The 20,464-nt window shown below is 47.1% G+C and overlaps 1 protein-coding gene across 8 annotated transcripts in view; it reads left to right on the forward strand.

Annotated features, from left to right (window-relative positions):
- ZMYND8 (zinc finger, MYND-type containing 8) overlaps positions 1-18,104 on the forward strand; it is a 163,406-nt gene extending 145,302 nt beyond the window's left edge. For 5 of the 8 annotated variants that reach the window (XM_011928842.1, XM_011928846.1, XM_011928848.1 and 2 more), the window contains 6 exons: positions 676-754; positions 3,398-3,637; positions 6,137-6,297; positions 7,273-7,339; positions 14,754-14,837; positions 16,555-18,104. In XM_011928842.1, coding sequence (XP_011784232.1) covers positions 676-754; positions 3,398-3,637; positions 6,137-6,297; positions 7,273-7,339; positions 14,754-14,837; positions 16,555-16,691 — 768 coding nt within the window. In that variant the 3' untranslated portion in view covers positions 16,692-18,104. The remainder of the gene's footprint in view (positions 1-675; positions 755-3,397; positions 3,638-6,136; positions 6,298-7,272; positions 7,340-14,753; positions 14,838-16,554) is intronic. The other 3 variants (XM_011928843.1, XM_011928849.1, XM_011928845.1) reach the window with 1 other exon arrangement.
- The last annotated feature ends 2,360 nt before the right edge of the window (positions 18,105-20,464 follow it).

Here is a 20,464-nt window from a genome sequence, read left to right on the forward strand (position 1 = left end):
CCACCACGCCCAGCTAATTTTTGTATTTTTAGTAGAGATGGGGTTTCACCATGTTGGTCAGGCTGGTCTCGAACTCCTGACCTCAGGTGATCTGCCTACCTTGGCCTCCCAAAGTGCTAGCATTACAGGTGCGAGCCACCGCACCTGGCCAAAACACTGTTTAATTAGTTTCCTCTCAGATCAGGTCGAGTTTATTTTCCCTTCAAAATGAGTTTGGCCCCAAAGTCACACCTCCCCTGCCCAGAAATACCCTTTGGTTTTCAGAGATGTCAGGCTTTGGAATTTCAGGTGAATAAGTGTGGATCGCACCACCTAAATGTTGTTATGTAAGAGCGAAAATCCAGCTATCTTTGTATTTGTTTCATATTTATAGACCAAAATCCTAATCAAACCCTTAATATATTATTTATATGAAAATCTGCTCCTTGTCACTTTAAGTGACTTTCCCTCGTGCCAGTATTTCTTGGAATCGATGGCCTGTTTATACTTGGTTTTCTGAACCAGTGTTTCTGGTGAATTTGGGTTCACTCACTAGTACTCACCTCTCTGAACTACAGTTGTGGGAAAATTAGCATGATTCTGGTACCCCTCACAGCCAGCCATGGTTGAGCTTCTGAAACCTGCGGGTGAACTGCATGAGACAGCTTTTGAAGATGCTCGCTCTTCCTCTTCCAGATTCGCAGACTGAGGATCGAGATAGAGAAGCTCCAGTGGCTGCACCAGCAAGAGCTCTCCGAAATGAAACACAACTTGGGTAAGGCCTGACACATTGGTCTGGACTGAGGAGGGTTTTGTGTGTGAACTTCTTTGCACCTCTGGAGTCAAGCCCAGATGTGAGTGCAGTTAAAATTAGGCTAGGATTGTATGACTTGTAGGGAGACCACAGAATCCTGAGAGTCTGGCCTGGAGAAACCAGGTATAAGAGCGGGTGTTGGTGGGAGCCCCCCTTTCCTCTGTTCAGAACACCAGCCTCAACAATAAAATAATGAGAATTGGTCAGGCACAGCAGCTCACACCGTAATTCCAGCCCTTTGGGAGGCCCAAATGGGAGGATCACCTGAGCCCAGAAGTTCAAGGCCAGCCTGGGTAATCTGGCGAAACCCCATCTCTACACAAAATTTTCAGCCATTAGCTGGGCCTGGTGGTATGCTGCAGTGGTCCCAGCTGCTTGGGAGGCTGAGGAAGGAGGATCACTTGAGCCTGAGAAAAGTTGAGGCTGCAGTGAATTTAACTAATTTCATCACACAAACTGTTGTGATAAGGGATCTGTTATCCATCCCTGGTTTTCCTTTTCTTTTTTTCACACTCTGCATGCTATGGATATATCCCCAGTTTTCAAGGGAAGAAACCGCTATGTTGAGGAAGTTATTCAAGGTGACATGGCCACAGTTCAGGTCTGGGCACTCTTCACCCTGTTCATCATTGAGTGCCGGGTCCTTTACCAATATCTGGATGCTTCCCGTGCACTGCTCACTGTGGAGAAAGATACTTTATTGGTCCCTGGATTAGATTGACAGATGTTTTGGCCCATCATTCTGTATAGATAAGCTTTTCCCCAAAGGTAGGAGTTATTGCTTCAGATCCTCACGTAGTATCAGATGGGCTGCTGGCAGCAGCAGAACTCTTAGGTTGAGGACCCATGCCCAGATGTGCCTACCTGCTCACCTGTGGTCTGCATCGAAGTCACAGACATGAATCCTTTCAGAGCCCCCTGGAGAGGAGCCCTTGGTTCATTCTTTCTGGAAGCTTATTTGGGTGTTGTTGCTTCTTCTCATTTGCCTTTTTTTTTTTTTTTTTTTAAAAAAAAAAAAGACAGAGTCTTACTCTTGTTTCCCATGCTGGAGTATAGTGATGTAATCTAGGCTCACTGCAGCCTCTGCCTCCCAGGTTCAAGTGATTCTCCTGCCTCAGCCTCCCAAGTACCTGGAATTACAAGTGTGTGCCACCATGCCTGGCCAAGTTTTGTACTTTTAGTAGAGATGGGGTTTCAGCATGTTGGCCAGGTTGGTCTCAAACTCCTGGCCTCAAGCAATCTACCCACCTCGGCCTCCCAAAGTGCTGGTATTACGGATGTGATCCACTGCCCCTGCCACCACTTCTTGTTTTTCTAATAAAATCAGGGAATCTTACTTTCATAAAGTCCTTTTCTTTTTATGTGTTGACTATACATTTGAAAAAATTAGCTGTGGGCTGGCCAAAACTTAGCTATTTTTTTGCAGGCCCATAGTTAAAGGTAGTTTGATTGACTCGAAGGTTCTGTCTGGCCACGTGTAGTTAACTTCTTTATGAGGGGTTAATTTTCTTTTATAAAGTTCAGGAAGAGTATTTAAGGAATTGAGGGACCATTTCCCTCCTCTCCTCTCCCCTCCCCTCCCCTTCTGTCCCTTCCCCTCTCTTGTCAATGGAGTTTCACTCTTGTTGCCTAGGCTGGAGTGCAATGGCATGATCTCAGCTCACTGCAACCTCCACCTCCTGGGTTCAAGCAATTCTCCTGCCTCGGCCTCCCAAGTAGCTGGGATTATAGGCACTCACCGCTGCGCCCAGCTAATTTTTGTATTTTTAGCAGAGACAGGGTTTCACCATGTTGGCCAGGCTGGTCTCGAACTCTTGACCTCAGATGATCTATCCACCTCGCCCTCCCAAAGTGCTGGGATTATAGGCATGAGCCACCGCACCCGGCCTATTTTTCTTTCATTACAGCCTGCAGGTCACTCCTAAATGAATTACCTGTGGACTTACTGAAGTAAAATTAGAGAAATCTTGGTAGACTGAGTAGGTTCATAGTTGTCCTGTTAGTATAATCTTCAACCACTGTCCCATCTGGATCCAGTGCCACAAGAGATGCCTACAAGAAAGCATGCCTGAGTTCTAGGCCCAGCTAGCTGTGTGCCTCAGTTTCCTCATCTGTGAAAGAGGTAGAATAGTAGTACTTACCCCGTAGGATTATTAGGATGAGGGTTACTTGAGTTAATATTTATGAAGTTCTTAGAACAGTGCCTCCATGTAGTGGGTGCTATATAGGTATAGATTGATGGGGGAAAACGGTTTATGTTAATGAATATTAGGATGGAAAGTGAGTTTTGGTGGCAGTTGTTTCAAGGGTTACTTTGAGGAATTCCCACAATGTAGTCTGGTGTTGAAAATCCTCTGGGGCTGCAGTTGTCTCCACGCTGGGCGCCTCATGTCCACTCTCAACAGGCAGCACCATCTGGTCGCTATGATGAATGCCCTGTTTACAGATGAAGACTCGGGCTAGGTTATTGCCCATGGGCACACAGCCAGGGCTTCTCCCAGCCTGGTCTTGCACCCACGTCTGCCTGAATCTAGGGGCAGGATTCGCCCCACAGCCCAGGCTGGGGTCAGGTGATGAGCAGTGTTCCTTCCCCTCCTCCACCAGAGCTGACCATGGCGGAGATGCGGCAGAGCCTGGAGCAGGAGCGGGACCGGCTCATCGCCGAGGTGAAGAAGCAGCTGGAGCTGGAGAAGCAGCAAGCGGTGGATGAGACCAAGAAGAAGCAGTGGTGTGCCAACTGCAAGAAGGAGGCCATCTTTTACTGCTGTTGGAACACCAGCTACTGTGACTACCCCTGCCAGCAAGCCCACTGGCCTGAGCACATGAAGTCCTGCACCCAGTCAGGTAATGCACTGTGGGACTGCCTCCCATCCTGGGCTGCAGTGGCTGGGCTTTGGTCTCCCCTGTGGACCTCAGGGGTCTCAGGGATAATTGACAAGGGAGGTTGCCTGGTTTCTGGTCACTTTCACTCAAAAACAATTGTGTCTCTTACACATAGGTGAGCAGCATGCAGGCACATAGCTAAGACTTGAGCCAGGGACATTTTGAACCTTTGATTTTTGCAGAACCCTTGATCCCTTCTCAGGCCAAAAATGTCAGTAGTACTGAAGTTGAGACACTGTGGGTTTTTTTATTTTTGGCAGTAATGGACTTGTGGCTTTAGATAATATAGATTCCCAATTTCTTTGTTAAGTAAAAAGTGTTGGTTTGGAACTAACCTGTCTTTGACACTGCTGTAATATTTGTAGTTACCCTTTCCAACATAGAACAAGCAGTCCCCAGGCCTACAGCTTCCATCAGGAAGCATTATCTAGTTAGAATTTATCAATTCTTTTTTTTTTTTTTTGGAGACAGAGTTTCACTCTTGTTGCCCAGGCTGGAGTGCAGTGGCATGATCTTGGCTCACCGCAACCTCTGCCTCCTGGGTTCAAGTGATTTTCCTGCCTCAGCCTCCCGAGTAGCTGGGATTATAGGAATACGCCACCACGCCCGGCTAATTTTTTGTATTTTTAGTAGAGATGGGGTTTCTCCATGTTGGTCAGGCTGGTCTTGAACTCCTGACCTCAGGTGATCTGCCCACCTCGGCATCCCAAAGTGTTGGGATTACAGGCGTGAGCCACTGCGCCCGGCATCAATAATGTTTTATAAATTATTATTAGTATTATTTTGAGACAGAGTTTTGCTCTTGTCCCCCAAGCTGGAATGTAGTGGTGTGATCTCGGCTCCCTGCAACCCCGCCTCTTGGGTTCAAGAAATTCTCCTGCCTCCGCCTCCCGAGTGGCTGGTATTACAGGCGCACGTCACCATGCCCAGCTAATTTTTGTATTTTTAGTAGAGACAGAGTTTCGCCATGTTGGCCGGGCTGGTCTTGAACTCCTGACCTCAAGTGATCTACCTGCCTTGGCCTCCCAAAGTACTGGGATTACAGGCGTGAGCCACCATTCCCAGCCTATGGGTGATTTTTTACAGTTACCTTTTATTTGTGGCAAATGATACTAGCTTTGTATGGTTGGAATTAAACACTTCCGTTTTAAAGAATTTCAAGTGTCACATAAATAATACATAAGGTAGTATGTCTACAGATTGGCAAAATTTGCAAAGACGGTACATAAATGACTCAAGTGTGAGCTTGACCAGGGGTTAGTAAACCTTTTCTGTGAAGGGCGAGAGTGAATATTTTAGGCTTTGTACACCATGTGGTTTCTGTTGCTACTACTTAACTCTGCTGTTGCAGTGCAGAAGCAGTCTTAGATGATATGTAAATGGATGGACATAGATGATATGTAAATGGATGGATGTGGCTGTCTGCCAATAAAACAGGCAGTGCTAGCTTGCCAGCTCTTGCTCTAGACAAATCTGTTTTTTTATTATTTCGTAAAAGGCAATATTGGAGCATACCTTGCCCTGTTCTTTAGTCTTTTGGGAGATGTCTTCTATGTAGAGACTTTTGGTCTCTTTGTGTTTTCCCTATGTTCTGGAATGTGTCTGATAAGGCTTTTGCTGTTTTGCCAAGATGGCCAAAATGTCCTTCGGCTTTCTTTTTTTTGTGCTATAATTACATCTGTTCTTCCTAAATTCCTCCCCAATGCCCTGTTTTTCTGTGTGTCCAAGTTTCTGCCATCTCCAGATGCTCTGGGCCTCTGACAGCATGTCGCCTTTCATGTGGTTTTCCTGTCCCACCTTAGAAGGAAGCAAGCCCCTGCGGCTAAAAATACAGGTCTCCACCTAGAAATTACTAAATAGAGTAACTCTAAATTGGCAGTTACAGGTTGGCTCTTGTTGATGGGCTTTGTTTGTTCCAAGAATATACTTTCATCCCAGAATGATTTAATAAAACTTGAATTGCTAACCATTAAAAATCAACGTGTTGGCTAGGTGCGGTGGCTCAAACCTATAATCCCAGCACTTTGGGAGGCCGAGGTAGGTGGATCACCTGAAGTCAGGGGTTCAAGACCAACTTGACCAACATGGTGTTACCCCATCTCTACTAAAAATACAAAAATTAGCCGGACGTGGTGGTGGGCACCTGAGTCCTGGCTACTTGGGAGGCTGAGACAGGAGAATCACTTGAACCCGGGAGACAGAGGTTGCTGTGAGCCGAGATCATGCCTCTGCACTCCAGCCTGGGTGACAGAGTGAGACTCCGTCTCAACATGTTTACGTTAAAATTTGGAATTCCAGCTTCTGGAAAACTCTGGCAATCCGGCCCCCTTGAGCCTACACTTCTATGCCCTGGGTAGGGCTGAGCCTTGGGTGCCACTGGGTGCAGGGTGGGGCTCCATGCATGTTTCAGAATCATCATACTCTTTGTATATGTGGCATCTCTTTCTCCTTTGTCCCCAGCTACTGCTCCTCAGCAGGAAGCGGATGCTGAGGTGAACACAGAAACACTAAATAAGTCGTCCCAGGGGAGCTCCTCGAGCACACAGTCAGCACCTTCAGAAACGGCCAGCGCCTCCAAAGAGAAGGAGACGTCAGCTGAGAAAAGCAAGGACAGTGGCTCGGTGAGGATCCCCCTGTGCCTTTGGCTAGTGACATCTACCCTTTGTGCCAAGTGGACTTAGGACCCTCTGTCTGCCGCCCTGAAAGTTGCATGTTTTGGGAAGCTTGTCGTAACAGTGTGCCAGAGTTTCCAGTGGATGTGTGGGAACATGGAGCCTGAGCTGGTGTGTGTAGGACCTGGCAACTGCTCCCTAGTACTCTCCCCTGGGGCCCTCAGCGTGTAGAGTAGTGTCGCCCAGGAGAACTTCTGCGATGATGGAAATGTCCTATACCTCCCATCCAGAATGGTAGCTGCTAGCCACATGCAGCTTTTGAGCACTTGAAATGCAGCTAGTGTGACCCAGGACCGTATTTTACAATTTTATTTAATTTTAACTAATTGAGATTTCAGTAGCCACATGTGGCTAGTGGCTGCCACATTGGGCCATGAAGGTTTCACCTCCTTGTTTGCCAGGGTGTGATGTTTGTGACATCGATGGTATGTGAAGACTATTTTCATGAGTATATAGTTTTTTACATTTTTAGTCATTGTTTGTCTGTTTCAGTGCATGTTAGGAAAAAGATAAATCGTTAGACTGTCAGTTAAAACACATTGGTTTAACTGATAGTATTACTTAGTCAGAGGCTAGCATGAATTAAAAGCAGACTGATAGAATTTTGAAGTCTCTTCTTGGATATGGCAAAAATCTGGAGGGGGGTCTGTTAGTGAGTGGAGTTTAGGAAACAGTGAATGTTCTAGGGTAGAGTGAGGGACCACCCTGGTGCTGTGGTCCAGCCTGTTCAATGTGGGAAATGGCACCTGGGGTTTGGCCACCTGGCCGCCCTGTGCCCATCACTCCCACCTGACCGTACCAGGCAGAGGGCACTGAGATGCTTTGGGGGCAGCGATGAGCACCCCCACGACTCCCTGGATTTCCCTGTGGGGGCGACATTAGCCTCAGTGCCTTGAGTCCATCTTTTTCTTTTTGTATTTCTAGACCCTTGACCTTTCTGGCTCCAGAGAGACGCCCTCCTCCATTCTCTTAGGCTCCAACCAAGGCTCTGGTATGTTGCCCCCTGGTGGGCGAACGGTGCTTTCACATTTCAGATGGGCAGATGGGGAGCCATTTTGTCAGGGAGAATTTGAAGGGTTTATTCCAATGGTTTCCAAACGATCATGGATCCTTAGGGGTGCCTGGGGTGGGTCAGTGGGGGTGAGGGGGTAGCTGAGCATGTTATCTTTCAGGTACCTCTTCAAACTGATCGGTATTACCTGTTGTATTTACTGGGGATCCACGTAAAACTCCATTTGGACAGAGGCCTCTGTTGCTGACCGGGGGTAGGGTAGAAGTGCATTCGAATTGGGGATTTTTTTTTTTTCTCTCAGGGAAATGAGCACGGTAAATGACACTGTGTAAGATTTTATTCTGAGGTTCTAACACTTGCATACGGTGGATGAAGGCGCTCAAACCTTTGAGAATTGAAGGCAGTACTCAGGTGGATGATCTTTCTGTAAAATCCTTTCCTTTTGGAAAATAACCTGACAGGCAGATTTGGGGAAATTTTCTGAGACTTGACATCTAGGGTTTTTCTTCTGTGGAGTTTGAGCTGTCTTCCTTCCCTAGCCCAAAGAATCTTTTTCTTGCACTTTCTTAAAGCAGTTTTGGGTCATTCCAGAAGGGTTCAGAGAAGGTGCCTTCCTGGTGGAAGACAGTTTTATTTCATTTAAGGTTTTTGCCTGGCACCACAGCTCCAGTACCTTTCTGCTTGCTGATTGATTGATTGATTGATTGATTGATGTTTTGAGACAGAGTCTCGCTCTGTCGCCCAGGCTGGAGCACAGTAGCGTGATCTCAGCTCAGTGCAAACTCCGCCTCCCATGCTCAAGTGATTCTCCTGCCTCAGCCTCCCATGTAGCTGGGACTATAGGCACACACCTCCACGTGTGGCTAATTTTTAAAAAAATTTTTTGTAGGCTGGGCGCGGTGGCTCACACCTGTAATCCAGCACTTTGAGAGGCTGAGGTGGGCAGATCACAAGGTCAAGAGTTCGAGACCAGCCTGACCAATATGGTGAATCCCTGTCTCTATTAAAACTACAAAAATTAGCCGGGCGTGGTGACGTGCGCCTGTAATCCCAGCTACTTAGGAGGCTGAAGCAGGAGAACCTGGGAGGTGGAGGTTGCAGTGAACTGAGATCATGCCACTGCACTCTAACCTGGGAGACAGAGTAAGACTCTGTCTCTAAAAAAAAAAAAATTGTATAGATAGTGTTTTGCCATGTTGGCCAGGTTGGTCTTGATTTATTGACCTCAAGTGATCCTCCTGCCTCGGCCTCCGGAAGTGCTGGGATTACTGGCATGAGCCACTGATGATTCTCTTGAGCTGAAAAGCAAACATTTCATTTCACTTCTGCATATTGAGTGCATGGAGGAAGAAGTGATGTCCATTGTTAGGGGGCTGGTAACGGTTTCCTGAAGGGGCTAGGCCTTGAAAATTGGGTGGGATTTGGGGGCACAGAGGGAGTAATACGAGCTTGCTTTAGGAGGGAGGATATAAACTTGGCATTAAATATGACTGAATCACCTATTGAAAAAGTAACTCCCTCTTAACTTCCTCTTGTAACAGGCTCAGTTTAGTGCTAAGATGTCTTTAGCATCTCTCATATTTCCTGATTCTCTTTTTAACAAAGACTGAGCAGACTCTAGATTTTAGCAGCATGCTCCCCACCCTAGAACTTTTAATTTAAGGTTTTCATTACATTCATTTTTGGAGTTGCCTTTGATAGTAGATTTTATTGGTTTTGTGCTTTTTGTTGGTTAACAATAAAAGTTTATTTACCTAAGTTATAGAAGTTTAAAATAAAAACATGAACTAAGCAGTATGTAAGAGGACTATGGATGTGTCGAAATGGCACAGGTGGTGTGAGGAAGCTCCAAGTTAGGGAAACACTGTTTCAGACAGAGGGGTGCTGTTAAGGTTTTGGAGCCTCAAAGTGGCTTGATCGATATGGCATCTGAGAAAATGAATGATGCCGTGGTCGGATGAATTTGGCAGGAGTCCATTGGTGTCAGGAGGGTGGATTACACGAAGGTAGTTGGGAGAGGCATCGTATTCCATTCCGGGCTGGAGGAGTATTGCCTAGACCAGGGTCAAGAAACTTTTTCTGTAGAGGGCCATTTAGTAAGTATTTTAGGCTTTGCAGGCCACATGGTCCCTGTCCTAGCTGCTCACCCTGCCATTGTAGTGTGAAAGTAGACATAGATAATATGTAAACAAATGTATGCCCTGTGCCAATGAAACCTGAATTGCAAAAACAGGCATTGAGCTGGCCATAGTTTGCTGACTCCTGACCTGAGGCACACTATCCCAGGGAGTGGAAAGGAGAGGAGGCAAGAAGCCCCAGTAAATGGTGGGAGGAAGAGGGGGGCGAACAGGGGGTAGGAAGGGGCAGTTTTTCTGAATAAGGCAGATAAATCCCTGTCTCCATGGAGTTTCAGAGGAAGTCAGAAGAGCAGCTATTGGTGCTACTGAACAGCATGAAGCACTTACACACCTTATCATGTTTCTTCCTAATGTCCGTGAGAGCATAGTTAGTATTTCCATTATACAGATGAGCAAGTTGAGGTCCAGAGACGTTAACTCAGATGCCCAAGTAACTCAATGAGTAATTGTGAGAGCCAAGACTTTAAGTTCAGATCTCGCCAGACTCATGCTTTGAAAGGCGGGTGGGATTTGGGGGCACAGTCAGAGGGAGTAACATGAGCTGACTTCAGGGAGATATGAACTTGGCTTTAAATATGACAGAACCACCTATTGAAAAAGCAACTCCCTCTTTACTTCCCCTTCTAACAGGCTCAGTTTGATGCTGAGATGTCTTAAGCATCTCTCAAGGACTGAGCTTTGCAATCCAGACTCGTGCTTGCAACCATATGTCAGGTATACTTAGGTGGACCCCTATAAAATTACTTTTGTAACTCAAAAATGGCTGAGTAATGGCACTTGTGTCTGGCTCTACTAATAAGGCACTGATCTCTGGGAAACGTCAGGGTGCAGATGTGGCCTTTTTTTCCTCATCCAAATCTACTAACTCTCTTGTTTCTATACCTCCTTCTTTCCCACCTCCTTAGCCAGCTCCTACCCAGCTTAATTGCCATGCAGTACCCTTGCTAATACAACCCAGTCTCCCAGGCCCAGAATGTTTTCCTAGCATGTCCATCTGGCAAAACCCCACCTTGAAAGAACCCCAGCTTTCCGCTTTTGATTTACCTGCACCTGAGCCTCAGTGCTTAACTGGAGAATGTTATACAAGAACACAAACTAATCTCATCACACATGCAAATCTGGGTCACTGACCTCAGAAGCAAAGATTCTCTTCTGCCTGGTCATCTTTCCAATATCTGTTTTTCTTTTATCAATACTTTTTGTCCTGAGAGACCTGTGTTCTTTTTTTATTTTTTTGAGACAGAGTCTTCGCTCTGTTGCCCAGACGGAGTGCAGTGGCATGATCTCAGCTCATTGCAGCCTCCACCTCCTGGGTTCAAATGATTCTTCTGCCTCAGCCTCCCGGGTAGCTGGGATTATAGGTGTGCATCACCGTGCCCGGCTAATTTTGTATTTTTAGTAGAGATGGGCTTTCACCATGTTGGCCAGTCTGGTCTTGAACTCCTGACCTCAGGTGATCCACGTGCCTTGGCCTCCCAAAGTGCTGGGATTACAAGCTTGAGCCATCGCGCCCGGCCCTGTGTTCCTTTTTTTTTGGAGACGGAGACTTTGCTCTGTTGCCCAGGCTGGAGTGGAGTGGCATGATCTCGGCTCACCTCAACCTCTGCCTCCTCAATTCCAGTGATCTCCTGCCTCAGCCTCCTGAGTAACGGGGATTACAGGTGTGCATTACCATGCCCAACTAATTTTTTGTATTTTTAATAGAGATAAGGTTTCACTGTGTTGGCCAGGCTGGTCTTGAACTCCTGACCTCGAGTGATTCACCCACCTTGGCTTCCCAAAGTGCTGGGATTACAGGCGTGAGCCACTGAGCCTGGCCAGAGGCCTGTGTTGTAATCCAAGTTTTTTTTTTTTTTTTCACCAGGATTTTCCATCGTCCATAATGGCCATTTCTCAAGTTCTCTGCTCTGTATTGGACCTCCCTGCATCTCTCCCTGCATCACCATCCCTGGGTGCTTAGGGCTGCTCCTCTGCCCTCTGCAAGGTGTGCCCTGTCCTTCTCTCCTGCCATTCAAAGGCATCTGCATCCTTTGTTGTAGCCAAATTTCTCACTTTGTACTGCTTTTCTTCCTAGGCACTTAAATATCCTCATCTGTCTCCAAGTGCCTTCCTTGACACCTTGCGTCTCCAATAGAACGTTCTGTGACAATGGCCATGTTTGCACTGTCCACTATGGTAGCCACTAGCCACGTGTCACTGCTGAAGCCTTGAACTGTGACTAGTGTGACTGAGGAATGGAATTCAACATTGTATCTTATTGTAGTGGTTACCATATTGAATGGCACAGCGTAAGACCTGTCCTGTCTCCTTCCTCAGCCCAGTTAGATGTCTCTTCTAGGGTTGTTATTCTAAAGCGAGGGTGCACCTGTAGTCCCAGCTGCTTGGAGAGGCTGAGGCAGAGGGTCACTTGAGCCTAGGAGTTTTGAGGCTGCAGTGAGTGCCTGTGAATAGCCACTGCACTCCAGCTGGGCAACAGAATGAGACCTCATATTAAAAAAAAAAAAAAAAAAAAAGTCATTTCATTTTGTCTCCATTTCTCTTTCTTTACACACTCTGCTGCTGATATGATACAGTTTCTATTCTGATACTCCACCATCCCCCTAAGCCATTAACAGTCATGGACATTTTAAATTATTATTACTACTTTTTGAGACAGAGTCCTGCACTGTTGCCCAGGCTGGAGTGCAATGGTGCAGCCTTGGCTCACTGCAACCTCTGCCTCCCAGGTTCAAGCGATATCTCCTGCCTCAGCCTCTCGAGTTGCTGGGATTACAGGTGCACACCACCACGCCTGGCTAAGTTTTTGTATTTTAGTAGAGATGGCGTTTCACCGTGTTGCCCAGGTTGGTCTCAAACTCCTGAGCTCAGGCAATCCACCCACCTCGGCCTCCCAGAGTGCTTGGATTACAGGCGTGAGCCACCATGCCCAGCTGACATTTTTAATTCTAAATGTTGCTTTGAAACCTAAGAGACAAAGGCTGGCCTTGAACTTGGCCTGAGCTCAAGCGATTCTCCCACCGCAGCCTCTTGAGTAGCTGGGATCACAGGCATGTGCCACCGTGGTCAGCGGCAGAGACTTTCTTCTTAAAAGACGACCAGATTGGCTAGAATCATGGTATCTTCATGTCAGAAAGGGCCTCCTCTCCAGGGTTTAGATAAAGATTGAGGTACACCCAGGGATACACTAAAAGAGATTTAGCCCCACATTTAGGTCAGGTGTGGTGGCTCATGCCTATAATCTCAGCACTTTGAGAGGCCAAGGTGGGCGAATCATTTGAGGTCAGGAGTTCAAGACCAGCCTCACCAACATGATGAAACCCTGTCTCTACTAAAAGTATAAAAAATTAGCTAGGCGTGGTGATGCACCCCTGTAATCCCAGCTACTCAGGAGGCTGAGGCAGGAGAATTGCTTGAACCCAGGAGGTGGAGGTTATAGTGAGTTGAGATCACGCCACTGCATTCCACTCTGGGCGACAGAGTGAGACTGTGTTTCAAAAACAAGAGATTTAGTCCCACATTTAGGACTTGGAAAGAGGCTGGGCACAGTGAGAGCACCATGGAACCCATGGTCAGAAACTGGCAGGAAAAGTGCGTTTTGCAGTCAGTGCCAGAGTGATTCTGAGACTGTGAGTGAGAAGCTGCAGGGAGGCCACAGGGGTCTGTGCGGGAATGCAGCCTTCGGTCTTCGCAGTCTTCCCGATTTCCTCACCAGAGCAGTTTGTGTTGACAGGTCACGTCAAAGCAGAAAGACTTCCCCAGTTTTGATCCCTTTCTAATTAATTCCTCATCCATCTCACTTTACTTCTGCCAGCACTTGCTTTCTGGTGACAGCGCACGTGACATATCTAGAAGGAGCATGGGTTTTAAAAACATCAAGGCTCCTGTGCTATTTATGTACATCAGGTACTAGGACAGTACATCTAAGTTTAGTTGGAAGGGAGAGAATTTTAGTAGGGGTATGAGTTCCCTTAGTATGTGGGCACGGGCGTCTCCTGTTCGTCTTTTCATTTTAAGCTTTTAAAGATATATATGCACAGAGTTGCAGAGAATAAAATAGTGCAGGGAAAAACTCTTCCTAGTTCCAGTTTGCACTGCTCTTTCTGGTCCTCCTGTTACCTCTTTACTAATAAATAATGTACTTGCCTATACCTCTATTTCTTGACTTTAGATATTACTTGTTGACTTCCAGCTTTAAAAGGTGAGAGTTACTCTTCCTCTTTCCACACTACTGAGGTTACTATTTTATGTGCTACCTTGCTCCAATGAAACACCTGCCTCCTTAGCTCTTTTGTTTTGTCTGCTACAGACAGTGTCTCTTGACCCCTCTTTTGGCAGCCTCACCTCTCCCACCCCTGTCGTAGCCAGCCTTTCCACCTGCCCTGTGACTTTCCCGTTGTCAAGGTTGAGAACATGTGCATTCTGTTCTATAACTGCAGTTAAGCCTCACTCTTGTCTGTTGGCTTAGTCTAGAAAGTTGCAGTGTGATAGTTCTTTCTTACATGATTATGACTATATCATTCATGGCAGAGTCACATAGTGTACTGTGATTATATTTCCATTCTTTTACAGCCTTACTTTTTCCTAGAGTTTCTGTTTTTTCTCTTGATCTTACTTTCCAATTGTTTTCCTATGAAACTTCTCACCATATCAGTTATTTATGGAGGCTCCTTTCATATCACTGTTTTTTGACTCTTTGATTTCAGAGGTGATTTGTTGGTGTGCTACCATCATAGCTGAGAATTTAGCTGACTTGCCACCTCATCTGGAGCCCCTTCCTCAGTCCTCATCATGTGTGCCTTCTCCATCCTCTCCTCCCTATTCTGTTATCACTGTGGGCAGTTGATGTTACTACTTGCCTTAAGTTGTCTGGATTTCTGGGATGGTGCCTTCAACCTTAGCATGTTTCTAGTGCCCGCCTCCGTTTCCCATGGTTGAATTAGGCTATTGGCAGAGCTAGTGGTTCTGAGAATTTGTGGCTTACAAAATGCTGAGTTGCTTTTATGTCATTGTATACCTTATTTCCTACCTGTAATGCTGTGCTGTGTCCAGTGATCCTGTTTGTGGTTTGATATGCATTTTTAAAGAGCCTTAGTCTCCTGTGCTTGCATTAAAGTTGGACAATGGTGACATGAATGAAGCTGCCAACTGGTTCTAATAACAGTAGCCTGTTGATAAACAAAAATAGTAAGCACTCGGGGTTGTGCGGAATTCCAGCTCTCTGACAGACTCTGAGGCTACCTGTGCTATCTCTTCAGTTAGCAAAAGGTGTGACAAGCAACCTGCCTATGCCCCAACCACCACAGACCACCAGCCGCACCCCAACTACCCCGCCCAGAAGTGTAAGTATGACCCTGTCTCATGGAAGCTGCCGGGGCTTCTTCCTGGCATGCAGAAGGCTCGTTCTGTGTGTGTCCGTGTGTGTTTTTCTTTGTGAGTGTGTCTTCTGTTCTTTTGAGTGGTGGGTCTTCCTTTGCAATGTTTCTTCTTTGCTGTGCCTCTGGTCGCCATCACAAACTGCATTAGGAAATGAGAGCGAGCATGTGGCCTGGCTTCTTGATGGAGATCGTCCTTGCTCTGTTCATAAAGGGTCCTAGATGAACACTGATTCCCTCCTGTGGTGATTGGCTATGACAGCCAGTGTCCCGTGTCCTCTCATATGAGGAGTGAGGGCCTGCAGATCCCTCCATTGGCCAGCCTGGTTCTGGGAGAGAGATACTGAACTCAGCTTGGCCCTGGTCCCATTTCTTCTAGTACCCGCCGGTAGTCTCTGCCCTCACCAGAGCTGGAAGGACTTGATGTGGTTTGACCACATCACCGTAGGATATTCTCACGGATGGGGATGACTGGATCACTCCCCAGAGTCCTTCCGAAGAACTAAAAGCATAGGCTTGGCGGCTAAGGGAAGAAGGCATAAGAAGGCAGATTGAGGATTGTTAAGAAGACTGTGCCTTTGCCCCTAGCTCTGCCTGCCACAGTATTGCTCCCTTTTGGTCACTGATGCAAGTGACTAAGAAGAGTTCTCTCCTGAGTAACTACATGACTTTGGAGATCTTTGTCATTCTCTTCACTGCTTATCTTCCAGAACTCATGATTACCCACACATGCCTTTTTACCAGGCAGCAAGAAATGCAGCCCCCCTAGGTAGTAGCATGGTCCCCTCCTTGGCCCACTCCACTCTTTCCCTCAACCTCTTTCAACCAAACATTATCACCCACCTTAAGAAATTGAAAAATAATTCTGTCCCAGTCTGTCTGAACTTAGTAAATGATCCAGGATGTGATGGGATCTTAGGGCTTGGCTGGAAGTTTCTCCCAGTCAGCTGTCCAGCAGAGCCTGCAGACCTGGGCTGTTGGCTAAAGTGCTCTTCACAGACACCTCATTCGGCTCTTCCTTCAGCCTCTTCATTTATTTCTTACTCAGTCACTACTCAGCTCCTTGTCCATGTGTCCTTGAAGCCATCCTAGGTCTTACTCTGGTTCTGAATCCTTCAGTCACCCATAAGCTTGTCCTTACCGGGAGTCAGTGGGTCTGTGTTCCCAGGTGGACTTACCCATTCTTCTCCTTTATGATCCTCTCCCTCGGGTGGACCAGTGTGATTTGGTTGTAAGTCCATTTTTCAAGTAGCCTATACATTGATAAAAGAAATCCCACTAACGGAAGTAGACTGCATGCCAAATTTCGGTGTCTTTCTCCAGGAGCCAAGGTTGGACCCAGAAGTGCATGGGGTGCTTGTGTCGCTCAGTGATATAGTAAGGGTACACGGTTCCAGACACGGCACAAGAAATGCCTTCCTTGGCAGTTCACAAATCTTTATTCTCTGTGAGCATGACACCCTACTGTTTTTTCCACTGGCTGTTGTTAAATCCTAAAAAACAAGTTGTGCTACCTTTCTGTTCTCCAGACCCACAGATGTAGGGCAGTCAGTGGTGGCAGTGTTGGAACCATCAGTGGGGAGGGCAAGGTGGTTTCCTGTGCGGGAAGGGCAGGTCAGATTGCAGGATAGTTATGCTCAGGCACAGGTGGGCAGGCATACCAAACATTGGTTTTCCTCCTCAGACCATTCCCGGAGCAGTAAATCCAGTTGGAGCAGCAGCGAGGAGAAGAGGGGATCGACACGTTCCGAGCACAACACCAGTGCCAGCACGAAGAGCCTCCTCCCGAAAGAGTCTCGGCTCGACACCTTCTGGGACTAGCAGCAAGTCGGGACACAAACCACCCACCCCATTGGAGAAAAACCCAGACACCAGGAAAAGAAGAAACAACAAAGGGAGGAGAACAGCCACTCTCAGACTTGAGAACGACAAAACCCTCAGTTGAGCCTGAGCCCCCGGCGCAGGGGCTGCTACACTACAGGACATCCGGCATCAGCTTTGACTGCGAACTGTTCACCCGTACGAGCCCTGTGCTTTACGTGTAAATAATGTATAATTTGTGGATGTCATTGAAACCTAGAGGACCTTCCCCTTTTTATATTTGTATTAACTTTAACTTATAAAAAAAAAAAAAGAAAAAGAAAAACAATTAAAAAAAACCCAACCAACCCCAACAACAAAAAGAATGTTTTGCTATTGGAGAAGGGATGGTCAGTTAGCCTGTCTGTCACACAATGGAATGGATACTGGGCCCGGGGACCACTTTCACACTCACGTCCTCATCCTTGGATACCCAGGGGAGGGCGAGCCGTTTTTCACTCATGTGTCTACACAGCATGTTGGGATCGGGAGTTTCGGCACAGACTCTATCCTGTCAAGCCGTTGGCTCCTTTCAGCTACTACATTACGATGTTCCTAAAACGCAAGCTCTCTGGACCGGACCGGATGGACACAGGGAGAAGCTAGTTTATTTCACGTGATTGAAATGATGACTCTACTCCTAAAAGGGAAAAAACCATGTCCTTGTTTACAGAAGAGAAACCGAAACAAGCCCCACTCAGCTCAGTCACAGAAGAGGAGAACATAGAAAGTGTGAGGATCATGAACTCTGAAAAAAAAGAAATCTTTGCTTTGTGGTTCCTTTAAACACTCTCACACACAATTGGTCAGAGATGCTGCACTTCTTGGAAGCAAGGACTCAAAGGCAAGGTGCACGCAGAGGACGTTTGAGTCTGGGATGAAGCATGTACGTATTATTTATATGATGGAATTTCACGTCTTTATGTAAGCATGAAACACAGGCAGTATGAGAGAAAGCAAGGCCCCATCATGCTGTCCGTACACTACGTATGCTGTAGAGCCATTTTGTATGTTGTGTAAAACAAAAAGCATTGATCAAAAAGCAAAAGGTGATGTATGTATATGAGAAAATTGTACGATATCATTCCAGTACATTTTGTTGTACATTTTAGTCTTGTTTACTTTCTCTTCATTGTTGATAAGAGGATGCGAACTGTACAGTTTCCAGCTAGTTACCCATATTAGAGAAGAAATAAGAAGAGAGTATTAGAAGAAAACAGGAGAGAAAGAACATTTGTGAATTGCAGTTGTCAAAAAAACAAAAAAATAGCCTAGCTGGCCTTATTTGTGAAGCATAATTGCTTTTAGCATATGGAAGTATTTTTTCACATTTTCTTTGTATAAAATTTGTATTAAACTTAAATATCTTTTTGATGGTGGTGTTTCTTTGTCACTGAGCCAGTAGACTCACGCGGTATGCTTTTCTGGGTTTTCCCATTCCTTCCCCCACCCCCCGATTTTTTCAGATTTCTTTACCTTTTTTTAATTAAACTGTTTTGGGAAAATGCCGTGGTCGTCCTCGAATTTGCAGTTTTCCATTTGGTCGGGATGGCTGTGTCAGGTTTGCACAACCAAACCCAGAAGGGGCCGTGAGAGGTCACGAACACCCCCCACAGCCAGGTGGTGGGCACACTGGAGAGAATGGTCCCTAGTGGGTGCTTCCCACGCCAGTCCTCGTCAGACAGTTGGGAGAGGAGGGAGTTGTCTTCCTGAGGCCAGTAGGGAGGCCGAGCTAACAGGCCTCACGTGGGCAGCAAGGGTCCCGGCCCCTCGCAGCTGCCCTGGTCCATGGCTCTGGGCCTGGCTAGAGGTGCACAGGGGATGAGTAGAATGAAGCCAACTTGGAAGGCTGAGGTTTGGTTTCCTGGGCAGCAGTGTTCCTTCTCTGGAATCCAGTAGCTCCCCAGAAAAGATCTCCACAAACCCCTTCCTTGGCCCAGGGCCAAGATGTGACATGGCCAGCAGGGGAGGTTGACCCTCATGGGTATAAATGCATTCATGCCAATGAGCAAACACGCATGGCGTCAGGCACTGCCCAGGCACTGAGGATCCCATGATTCTGTCAAGGAGTCAGGTCCCTGCCTTTATCAAACTTGCATCGATCGCTCTGTTACTCAAGTAGTGTAGGAGACCTGTTATGAGCCATGCACAGTTTCAGTTACTGGGGACAGATGGTGAGCAGGGCCTAGGAGCCCTGTCAGGGTGGGCCTCTCATTCTTCACAGGAAGACAAGACTGTCTACAAATTTATTTTTATTTTTTTGTTTTTTGAGACGGAGTCTTGCTCTGTCGCCCAGGCTGGAGTGCGGTGTTGCGATCTTGGCTCACTGTAACCTCCGCCTCGCGGGTTCAAGCAATTCTGGTGCCTTGGCCTCCCGAGTAGCCAGGGATTCAGACACGTACCACCATGCCCGGCTCATTTTTTTGTATTTTTAGTAGAGATGAGGGTTTCACGTATTTCCCAGGCTGGTCTTGAACTCCTGACTTGAAGTGATCTGCCTGCCTCAGACTACCAAAGTGCTGGGATTACAGGTGTAAGCCATGGCACCTGGATGTTCGTCTTTTTTTTTGGAAGGAGGGTCTCCATTGCACAGGCTGGAGTGCAATGGCGCGATAGCTCACTGCCACCTCCACCTCCCAAGTTCAAGCGATTCTCCTGCCTCAGCCTCCTGAGTAACTGGGATTACAGGTGCCCACCACCCATGCCCGGCTAATTTTTGTATTTTTAGTAGAGATGGGGTTTTCTCCATGTTGGCCAGGCTGGTCTTGAACTCCTGGTCTCAGGTGATCCGCCCACCTTGGCCTCCCAAGTCTTTTTTTTTTTTTTTTCTGAGATGGTGTTTTGCTCTTGCCCAGGCTGGAGTGGCGCAATCTTGGCTCACTGCAACCTCCACCTGCCGGGTTCAAGCGATTCTCCTGCTTCAGCCTCCTGAGTAGCTGGGATTACAGGTGTCCACCACCATGCTCGGCTAATTTTGTATTTTTAGTAGAGATGAGGTTTCTCCATGTTGGTCAGGCTGGTCTCAAACTCCTGACCTCAGGTGATCCGCCTGCCTCAGCCTCCCAAAGTTCTGGGATTACAGGCATGAGCCACTGCATGCAGCCTCCAAGTCATTTTTTTAAGTGAGAAGAATGTTAGCTTCCCATTCCTGGGCATGTGTGTGCACCTTCCCTCTGTTGTCTCATTTCATCCTGAAGGCCAAAGACAGGAGGGGCCGTGGCTACGAGGGGTCATCCATTGTCTTCTTTCAGCTCCTGCCTTTCTTGTTTCGCCTGCACTCTCTGCTACTTGGACCTGACACCCTCTTCTGTGGCTGGCACCTGATTCTTCAGATGTCACCTCTGAAACAGCCACCCGCCCACTGGCCCCTCATGCCTTCAATGTTTTCTTCATATGCCCGAGCAAAGGGTGTGGGGATTTATAACTTCTCCTGTGTGTCCCAATTGAATGTGAGCTGGGTGAGGGAGGGGCTGTCTCTGTTTCCTGCTGTGTCCCCAGGGCTTGGGCACAATGAAGGTCATGCGGCTCCTAAGTAGGAGCAGCAAGCAGCACAGCTCAAATGCAGAGGCCACCTTGAGGTGTCCCACTGCACCTCCCATCCAGCCTCTGTGGCAACCTCCCTTAGAAGCAAAGACATCCAGGGAAGGAGTGGCTTGCTTACTCGAGGACAGAGAAATGGTTGCTTTTAGTTTTGCCATTCATCTGACCAGATACAACAGCCACATGACTCAAAT

This window comes from Colobus angolensis, unplaced genomic scaffold (genome assembly GCF_000951035.1).
Source record: "Colobus angolensis palliatus isolate OR3802 unplaced genomic scaffold, Cang.pa_1.0 Scaffold8, whole genome shotgun sequence".
NCBI classification, from domain to species: Eukaryota; Metazoa; Chordata; class Mammalia; order Primates; family Cercopithecidae; genus Colobus; species Colobus angolensis.